At 41.9% G+C, this 10114-nt stretch overlaps 1 protein-coding gene across 1 annotated transcript; it reads left to right on the top strand.

The window, feature by feature from the left end:
• The first annotated feature begins 588 nt into the window (after nt 1-588).
• LOC5508679 (CCR4-NOT transcription complex subunit 7) lies at nt 589-7872 on the top strand. Its single transcript, XM_001629190.3, has 7 exons — nt 589-747; nt 2325-2536; nt 3842-4035; nt 4909-5070; nt 5837-6014; nt 6387-6464; nt 7196-7872. The coding sequence occupies exons 2-7, from the start codon at nt 2429-2431 to the stop codon at nt 7307-7309; spliced, it is 834 nt and encodes a 277-aa protein (XP_001629240.1). The 5' UTR covers nt 589-747; nt 2325-2428; the 3' UTR covers nt 7310-7872.
• Nucleotides 7873-10114: the final 2242 nt, after the last annotated feature.

The following is a 10114-nucleotide window of genomic DNA, read 5'->3' as shown; positions in this document are numbered from 1 at the left end:
CGTCATCCTTAATGAACGCTTTGCAAATTTCCTGAGAAAAATCTTGCTGCTTAATAAAGCTCATATCAATCAATTGAGTATTTCAAGTGATAGCTTGGCATACAAATACCAAAGGGGAGGGGGTGGGTACTCTGCTGGAATTGGATAATTTCTTTATTTACAAAATGCCTCCAATTTTAGTTATGACCCTAACTGTTCTGTATGGTATGCGATATTTTCGTTTTTTTTTTCGGTATTGCGGTATTTTCGAATATTTTGTGCGGTAAAAGCGATAAAAATCGCTAAAAAGCGGGAGATTTGACATTCCACGCGTGAGAGCGGGAGAAGGGGTCCAAACTCTTGAGACTCCTGCCTAATGCGGGAGAGTTGACAGGTATGCTTGCTTTACGAGGTGTGCGATGTGTCAGGGTGTTTGTAAATCAAAATTAAGTATGAAAAAAAAAGATTCGTTTACTAGCCTAATTTATCAGACGGCACGTGATCAATCGTTTCACTGCAAAACAAACGATCACGTGCCGTCTGAAAGATCAGGCTATTCATGCATGCAGGAGCCTTATCCATAAAATTGAGCCAGCTGTTTTACCTTTAAACGCATGCGCAATGCGATTAGACGCCATTTTGTTTTCTTGGAGTAGTACATCAACTGAATCCTCTTTGTTTCATCTATGCACTCCACAGAAAATCATTTACTGGACTTATTCACTGGAAGAATTTTGAAGTAACAAGTGCAAAGAGGGAAAGGTTAAAGTAAGTGTATTTATCTTTGTAATTGACTCTTATATGACTTCAAACCGAACGGCATGATTGAAACTCTTCTGATGTTTGTATCGTCGATTGTAGCCTGTGTGTGTTTTATACATAGAAGAATATACTGCCTAGCACGTGCTGATTGTCAACTCTATGATAAGCATTTCAAATAGTGAGTTATTTTTTTGTTTGCTCAAGTTTTGGGAGGTTGATTTTACGGAAATTTGGAGAGTTTCACATAAGGTTTCTCAAGGTGAAGACAAAGTTAAATGTTACTTACTTTAAGTTATAAGTACTGAATTGGAGATCTAGACCTACTTCTTGAAATGTTAACCCTAACACTTTGATATAACGGTTGCCTTATTATTTATTTGGTAAATAGTGTACCCACACCTGAGAAAGCTCTTACCTAACCATCTCTCTAGGAACTTAAGAGATATGTGTGAAAGTTTGCGTGTGAAGCTTAAACAAATCTGTAAACAGAAGTAAACTTCATGAGGTATAACCTGTCATTATGTTATTATTTCTCTCTCTGGCTTAGAAAAGCACCCATGTTGCCCCAAGCTTACTAGACACGTATTACAGTATTACTGTATACACTGAAGCCACTTGTGAATACTCACCCCAAAGCCTCCTATTTGTTTGCTGCCTGCTGTCTGTTTAAAGGGGCTCTTCTTTTTAGTCCATTTAATCTCCTGATTCATAAAACATTATTTGAAAAGTTTACAGTGGCACATTTAGTAGAAACAAACTTTAGAACTCTTCTGTTTAACAGAGGTTGGCTGCTAAAGGTTGTGAAAAAAGGATTTGAACCTAAAAGAACTGTGTACCACACAGTCACTCTGGAATATTATTATGGAATATGATAATAATTTAGACAGGAAAGAAAAAGATTCCTCAGGGTTTCATTGTTCACGTCTTTGTACCCTATCTTTGCTGGAGGACAGCAACAACATATTACTTATAACTAGGGATATTTTACTGATAACTAGGGATATTTTACTGATAACTAGGGATATTTTACTGATAACTAGGGATATTTTACTGATAACTAGGGATATTTTACTGATAACTAGGTATATTTTACTGATAACTAGGGATATTTTACTGATAACTAGGGATATTTTACTTATAACTAGGGATATTTTACTTATAACTAGGGATATTTTACTGATAACTAGGGATATTTTACTGATAACTAGGGATATTTTACTGATAACTAGGGATATTTTACTGATAACTAGGGATATTTTACTGATAACTAGGGATATTTTACTGATAACTAGGGATATTTTACTGATAACTAGGGATATTTTACTGATAACTAGGGATATTTTACTGATAACTATTTCAGATACTGTAAGGAGATGCTTGGAGCTGTGGCAGAGACACCAGTGTTGCTCATAACTCATAACTTTCCTCTTGGACCTTCACAAATCATGCAATCAAAATGGAAACCTGGTGCAAGCTTTTGTCAAATGTCTGTTTCTGGGCTAAAAAATTGATCCCCACTACCGTAAATTACTTGGATGTAGTAATTTCCTAGCTGCTTATTACTCACTGTGTTCTTCTTGTAGGATTTTTCCATATTGACCAAGTAAAGGCCAGACATACAGTAGTCCTTGCATATGCACAGTAGTTTGCAAGTAAGCAGAGGGGTTGTGACGCCGGGATTGTGAGCATGCCGACAACAGTAAATTTCGGCATCAGAGATGTGTGGCAAGGCAATCTTGAAGAAGAGTTTGCCAAAATACGAAATATTATTGATGAATACCCTTATGTTGCTATGGTTAGTAGGCTGTCTTCGCTTGAGAATAAAAAGAGAATTAATATCTTGTTTGGGCAGTAGTTTAAGGCGACTTACTACAGTACCAGAAGTTCGACACCTCTCCACTTTGTGCTTTTGCTACACGGGCGCATTGCACTGATTTGTAGATATAAATGCACTACATTAACAAGGAAGGATTAAAGTTCATATATGCTGAAATTTTTCAAGGTACTGTAGGGCGTAGTCTCTCCAAGATATGATGTCACCCTACCTAATACAATTAATGCTGCCTCCAGATTGCAAGTTTCAATGAAATTAATCAATTAATCCAGCGCTTTTGAGAAAATGAAGGATGTTTATTTTAGAGGTTTAATGTATACAATATTAACCCATATTATTTAGACCACCACAACTTGGTCCAGGGATGAAAATTCAACAATTGATTCCTCAATTTACACAGCTAATTAATCATCAAAGTATTTGGTCAGTGATCTAGAAAAAAATTGTACGTGGGGATTGGATATGAGACAGAAGTAAAATTCTTTACCAGACAAGTCAGTTGTTAAAATTAACATCCCTGGATGAAGTTGTGAAGGTCTAAATAGTACGGGTTAAAATTGTATACATTAAAACCCTGAAATAAACATCCTTCATTTTCTGAGAAACACGCTCATGTGAACATTGTTCAAAATCGCCCTGCAATTGGATTATAGTCCAGAAGGATGTGTTTTCCCATGGCATTTCGTCAAGAAGGTCAGGGAATAGTCTAGTGGTGTTCATTAGTCCCTAAGGAACCTAAAATAACTTGTCGACAATTCTGAAAAGTGTTTGAGGGGTACTTGGTGAAGGTTTAGAAATGGCCCCTTTGGGCCATCATTGAAGCGAGGCTAAAATCATAGTTATAAGTAGAACTCTGTTTTACGTCATCCAGTCTCTGTCAATCTTTGGTTAAATAACCTTAAAAAAGGTACATGTGACCAATCTAACATAGAAACGAGGCTCAAAGCCTCATATTTACTAAGGCACAACAAAGCTAACAAAGTCATAATTATTTAAAGATAGTCATGTGACTGCTATAGTATAAAAACAAGGCTTGGATTGAAAGCAGGTTAAAGACAGGTTAAAAATGGCCCCTGTGATCCAGCATGGAAATGGGGCTAACAACAACAACAAGTGCAATGCGCCCGTGTAGCAAAAGCACAAATCGGAGAGGTGTCGAACTTCTGGTACTGTAGTAAGTCACCTTTAATACTAGCTTTGTAGAATCCTGTCTTTGATATATTGGTGGCTGATGAACTTTTTGTAATGATTTTATACTCCACTCAGGACACAGAGTTCCCTGGGGTTGTTGCCAGACCTATTGGTGAATTCCGAAGTACAGCTGAATACCAATTCCAGTTGCTACGCTGCAATGTAGACTTACTAAAGATTATTCAGCTTGGAATGTCGTTTTACAATGACCATGGTCAGCAGCCTTCTGATGGAGCGACTTGGCAGTTCAACTTCAAATTCAACTTGACGTGAGTGCTGGCTGTGAATACCACTGGAAAGGGACTTTTGCTTGGCTGCTAGGCAATGCATTGTTGTTCAGGATTTCGTGGATGGCTTGTCTGGAATCATCTGTTAATGTAGCTAACTGTGCTGTGTGACATTGCTCACCTACTGTAGCTTGCCTTTTATTCCTGTATCCATAAAATAATGTAAATAGAAAAACTGAATAGAATTATGACAACTGGCTAAACACAAAAAACATGTTTGTGGTGGCGATACAGTAATCAAATAGCTCCCTCAACATATCACAATGTTGATCACAATAGGGACTTTAAGATGTGACAACGGCTACGGTTAACATGGAGTGGCTGAGATAATACTTTAGCGCTTTGCGACAAATTCCACAGTAGTTTCGATGAAATTACCTTGAATTTATATTTAGGAACAAACAAAAATTCAACCTCAAACTTCATTTCTACAATATGAAACAGGTGAATTTATACTCAAACCCTCCACGTACTCGCTAGACCGTAAAACTTGGAATTTTGTGTCGTGTTCTTAAGGAGAACAGTTGGAAATCTATCAGACATTAAATTTTCATGTGCAGCCTTTCAATTCTCAAATTAATTCTATTGTTTTCTACTGTCCCTGTACTCGTAGCCCGTACTTGTTGCTGTACTCGTAGCCATACTCGTATCTTAAAGTCCCCAATGTGGGGCGCTAGGAACATAATTGCCTGTTTAGCAGGGCGTGAAACAAACCATTGTATCCCCTGCCCTTTTATAAATTTAACAAATAATCATTTATCATTACATATGTATATGACATAGAATGCTTTTAGTTGATGTGTTACAAAAGCAAGGAAAACAAAACCATTTTTAATTTTAATTTTGTTGTTTCAGAGAGGACATGTATGCACAGGATTCAATTGACCTGCTCAACAGATCAGGCATACAGTTTAAGCAGCATGAAGAGGAGGGAATTGATGTGAATGACTTTGCTGAACTTCTTATCACATCAGGACTTGTCCTAAGGGATGAGGTCCGGTGGCTCTCCTTTCACAGGTGAGCCCTGCAGTCTCACACCAATAGAAATTCCATTGCCACGCAGGCTAAACCAGACCTTTGGGAAGATTACTTGGTGGAACGTGATGAGGGGTAGTCAGATGCTAGAGGGTAGTCAGAACCAGGGGGTAGCCAGAACCAGGGTGTGGTCAAAACCCAGGGGGTACCTGTCAGAACTAGAACCAGGAAGTGGTCAGAACCTAGGGGGTACCTGTCAGAACTAGAACCAGGAAGTGGTCAGAACATAGGGGGTACCTGTCAGAACTAGAACCAGGAAGTGGTCAGAACCTAGGGGGTACCTGTCAGAACCAGAACCAGGGACTGGTCAGAACCCAGGGGGTACCTGTCAGAACTAGAACCAGGAAGTGGTCAGAACCTAGGGGGTACCTGTCAGAACCAGAACCAGGGAGTGGTCAGAACCTAGGGGGTACCTGTCAGAACTAGAACCAGGAAGTGGTCAGAACCTAGGGGGTACCTGTCAGAACTAGAACCAGGAAGTGGTCAGAACCTAGGGGGTACCTGTCAGAACCAGAACCAGGGAGTGGTCAGAACCCAGGGGGTACCTGTCAGAACCAGAACCAGGGAGTGGTCAGAACGTAGGGGGTACCTGTCAGAACCAGAACCAGGGAGTGGTCAGAACGTAGGGGTTAGTCAGAACAGGGGTGTGGGTTGGTACTTGTACTGTTGTAATATCTTTAGTTATCCCTCCCTTTACCCTCATTCAGGGATTTATTTTTGCTCTAATTCCACTGTTTTTTCCTTACAGTGCCTACGACTTTGGATACTTGATAAAGGTCTTGACCGCACAAAATCTCTCATCAGAAGAATCTGAATTTTTTGAGTTGCTCAAGTTGTACTTTCCCAAAATCTATGATGTCAAGTACTTGATGAAAAGCTGCAAGAGCTTGAAAGGGGGTTTACAAGAAGTTTCAGAGTTGCTAGATGTAAGTCCTGAGTGATACTATCTCCATGCCGTACCTGATGGTCAAAGTCAGGGCCATTGTCCACCAGGCAGTTTTCTTACTGTTGTTTTCTTTAAGACAGTGGGCTTCACTTAGTGCCAGCATACTGTACTAATGCCTCTTCAAGATGCCTAACGTATATTAGGTGTATTAAGTTCCTATACAGTTCCCATACATTTTATTCACTTAGTATTTGAGGGGTTTCTTCAACAGTACTGTTCTTGTGGATAAAAACAGCATCTCACAATAAGATTCTGGGTATTGTGAATATTGTCTAGCAGGAATACAAAAAGGAATCCACATTAAATTATGCTTTGTGCCATTTTACAATCTGCTCTTCCTTGCTTTTTTCAGTTAGAAAGAATTGGGCCTCAGCACCAAGCAGGAAGCGATTGTTTGCTGACAGGGAATGCATTCTTCAAGATGCGAGAGGTAAAGTTTAATAATACTGTTTCACTGATACTTTTTGATGTGTTGACACAGAGGACTGCACATAATTCTCATGCATTACTGATATATATATAAAGGCTTCCTTAGGGGGTGTTTAACTGTTTTACCGATTTTGCTATCTCTTAGGGTATAAAATTCTACCAACTGCTATTTCTTAAGGGGTGTTTAACAGTTTTTTTTCCCGATTCTGCTATCTCTTAGGGTTATAAAATTCCTTTTACCACACCCAATTTGCTATCTCTTAGGGGTAAAATTTCTGTTGACCACACCCAAAATGCTATCCCTCAGGGTTAAGATTGATTTTCCCAACAATCACCCCGGTCTGTTTTTATTGGAGTCCCCCCCCCCCCCCCCCCCCGGGTAGGAGACATCACATGTGACATGGTGACATGTTCCCTAGTTAGCCTTTCCCTGAAACACTCTTGAAACATGATGTAAACACTGTTTGTTGGAGTTGTTCTTTCTTACTGGTCAATGTTTTAGCTTGATTTTTTTAGCAAAACTGTAGTTTACAGCTATTGAAAAGGTAGATGCTTTTGACCACTATACTTTAGTTCTTTGTGAATGGCATCAAAGTTATTCTTAACAATTTATGGTCTATCAAGCACAAATATATTTGATGTCATTCCCAGAGAACCAGTATTGTGGGACTCTTAAAGCCTAAATTAAGCACATAGTTTCTAGGTTCTCATCATTTGTATTGCACATCCCAGCTGTTCTTTGAGGATAACATAGATGATGACAAGTACTGTGGACACTTGTATGGTCTGGGCACCTCGTTTGTAAATGGCGGACAAGCTTATAGTGGACCTGCAACAAACCCATAACCCAGTCTGTCATTCACCAAGTGTCCAGTAACCACACCAGTATGGAGTTGTTTACTAGGACTGGTAATCCAGGGCTGTATCCAGTCTATTGATTAGACCTGAATACTCAATGCCCCTAGTTCCCAATTCCACACTCAAGTACCAAACCCTTTGTAACACAGGGCATTTTTAATTTAGTAGACCTGGTTGTGGTCACTTCGATAGAGTTGACACGTATTTAAGATCTCCCTGGCCGTGCCTTGATTGTTGTATGGACATGTGCTGGAATGCCTTTCATGGTATTGACCAGGAAGTACATGGTTTTACACAAATCCCAATTAATTCAAACAATGTTTTGGCTCCCCAACATTTCCTCAATTTTTATTTGAACATTTCTGAACAGCTCAAGGGCTGGTGCGACATGTTATACTCACAAAGGTCATATTTTTAAAGTTTATTTTTAGACTAAAGTATATAAGGACTGGTTATTGAACACTTGATATTACAGAGCCTACTCATTGTGGGTGTTTTTTATTCCATGCATAACTTTATAAATTAGTAGAATAAAGCAGCTTACATAAAAATTTGTGTTGTTTCTTTGTTGTTGTTTCTTTTTTTTGTCATGTTTTGTATGGAAATATCAATGCAGTTGTGAATATACACCTTAAAAAATGCTGTCAGTGAAATTGGCAAATAGCGTTTGACAAATGGCAGTTCTACAACCAAAAGGACCCATGGATCCCAAAATAGTTCTTCCAACTTCAGAAAAATATAAATAAAACATGACTATTATATTTTAATATATGGTTCTGAAATCACTTGAGTTTTTTAATCACCTATATTTTTTTCAAATAATTACTACCCATAAACACCTTTTGGTCGTAGAACCACCATTTGGTAATTGCTATTTGCCAGTTGCACTGACAAAACCTTTATTGAAGTAGGTGTATCACAGCTTCATCAGCTTTCCAGCATTGCGAAAATAAAACAGAAAAAAAAGATTACAAAATGGTTGGGACCGGGGCCGTTCATAGAAACGATTCGCGTATCTACGCCTCCCAGCCCCATTTCGAGGCTGGGAGGCGCGCCACGCCCCGCCGAGCCCCCCATCCCAAGGCTGGGAGGCGCGCCACGCCCCGCTGAGGCCCCCCACCACCGTTCCAAGGCTGGGAGGCGAGCCCCCAAGCCCCGACCGGCCCGGCGGGACTTTGGCCGTTCATAGAAACGCTTCGCGTAGATAAACTTTTACTAAAAGTTAATCTACGCAAAAAACACACTTCGCGTAGATAAACTTTTACTAAAAGTCAATCTACACAAAATACACTTCGCGTAGATTAGCAATCGTCAATCCGCTGTCTAACGACAGCAGCGGGCGGGGATCGCGTAGATAAATAATTAGCAATCATCAACCCGCTGTCTATCGACACTCCGTAGGGTGGCGGGACTGGGGCCACATGTATGCGCGCGCGCATAGAAACGGGAGGGACCCGCACCGCGCCCCCCAGCCTGCCGGAACGGCAAGCGCTTGCCGTTCCGGCGGCGGTATGCCCCCAGCGCGGCTCCGCGCGGTAACATGTGGGAACCTTGCAATTAGACCCCCATCTGTCCTGTAGTATACACACACACGTTTTTCGGCAGTAAATTCAAAGCCGCTGGCGTGGTGTTTAAACCTGAGCTTTACTCGAACACCTCGCTCCCGAACTCCTCGCGAATTTCTCGCAGTCTCTTTTTCACCTTTTCGCGATGCGAGGCCGTGTCGAGATCTGATAGCGGCCTTGAGCGTGTATTATCTCTCTTGTTCCCGAAGTATTAGCCGAAACTCTTCGTCTGAGATATGCCTGTCTTGCAGAGCCTTAGAGACCAGCTCGCTGATCGAGTTCTTCTTACTCTCCGCTGAAACCATCGTGTCTTCGTGTTTAGCCACCTTGCTCGTAAGACCCCTAGAGACTACGCCTACGCCCACGACACCGACCATAACAGCGACCCCTGCCAACGGACCGCCGATCAGAACCCCCATCCCACTCAAAGAGACCCCTACCCCGGCGCTGGAATGCGCCCCTGCAGAAATGCCGGATGCCACAGACACAGCATGGGTAACGGCAAGGGCACGCTTATACTTTTTCCGCACCTGTCGATGATGCGTTATCTCGTTGTCTAGGACCGCCTGAGTGTCACATATTTTCTGGAGTCGGAAGCTTTGCACGTCGCCGCCGACGCCCTGCGCCATGTGCGTTTGCAGGCAAACACTGGGAAGCGAGGGGTATATGGCACCACCGCTAACGTCGCTGTTTGCCATGTTTGCTACGTCGGAGCTAGGTTAGCTCTAATACAAGGCGAACGGGCTTGCCCTTAAAGTCCACCCGTCTACCGTAGTTATCCCTTATCCATATTTGGATACTCGAGACAAACTCAGAGGAAGATGCTGCGGCACAAACGGGGATGTCGGGTCCATAGACGACTTTCTCGTGCGGTCTCCCGCGGGTTTCTAGGCAAGCGAGAACGTTTGAAGTCTCGCCTCTCGAGAGGCATTGCGTGCGATCTACGATATCGCAACAGATGAGGAGAGCCTCTATTTTCGGCAAAGCCACCTTAACCGCCCCCCCCCCCCCCCCCCCCAAGGGAAGTGCGAGGCCTCGCTTCCCCAACTGATTGTCTTTAGCCTCTAGGCCAAACAGTGCGCAAAGCTCGGCATCCAGGAACGCAACGCCATTGGACATAAGCGCGATTTCCCCGGTGAGGGGATCCAGCTTCGCGGCCAGAATCTTGCTTTCAGCGCGGTTGATCGTTTCCACGATGGACTCGGCCGTGTGGTGCCCGGCTGGCATG

Source organism: Nematostella vectensis, chromosome 10, assembly GCF_932526225.1.
Source record: "Nematostella vectensis chromosome 10, jaNemVect1.1, whole genome shotgun sequence".
NCBI lineage: Eukaryota > Metazoa > Cnidaria > Anthozoa > Actiniaria > Edwardsiidae > Nematostella > Nematostella vectensis.
The sequence above is the reverse complement of the archived record's forward strand: the minus strand, read 5'-3'. Positions and strand labels throughout refer to the sequence as shown.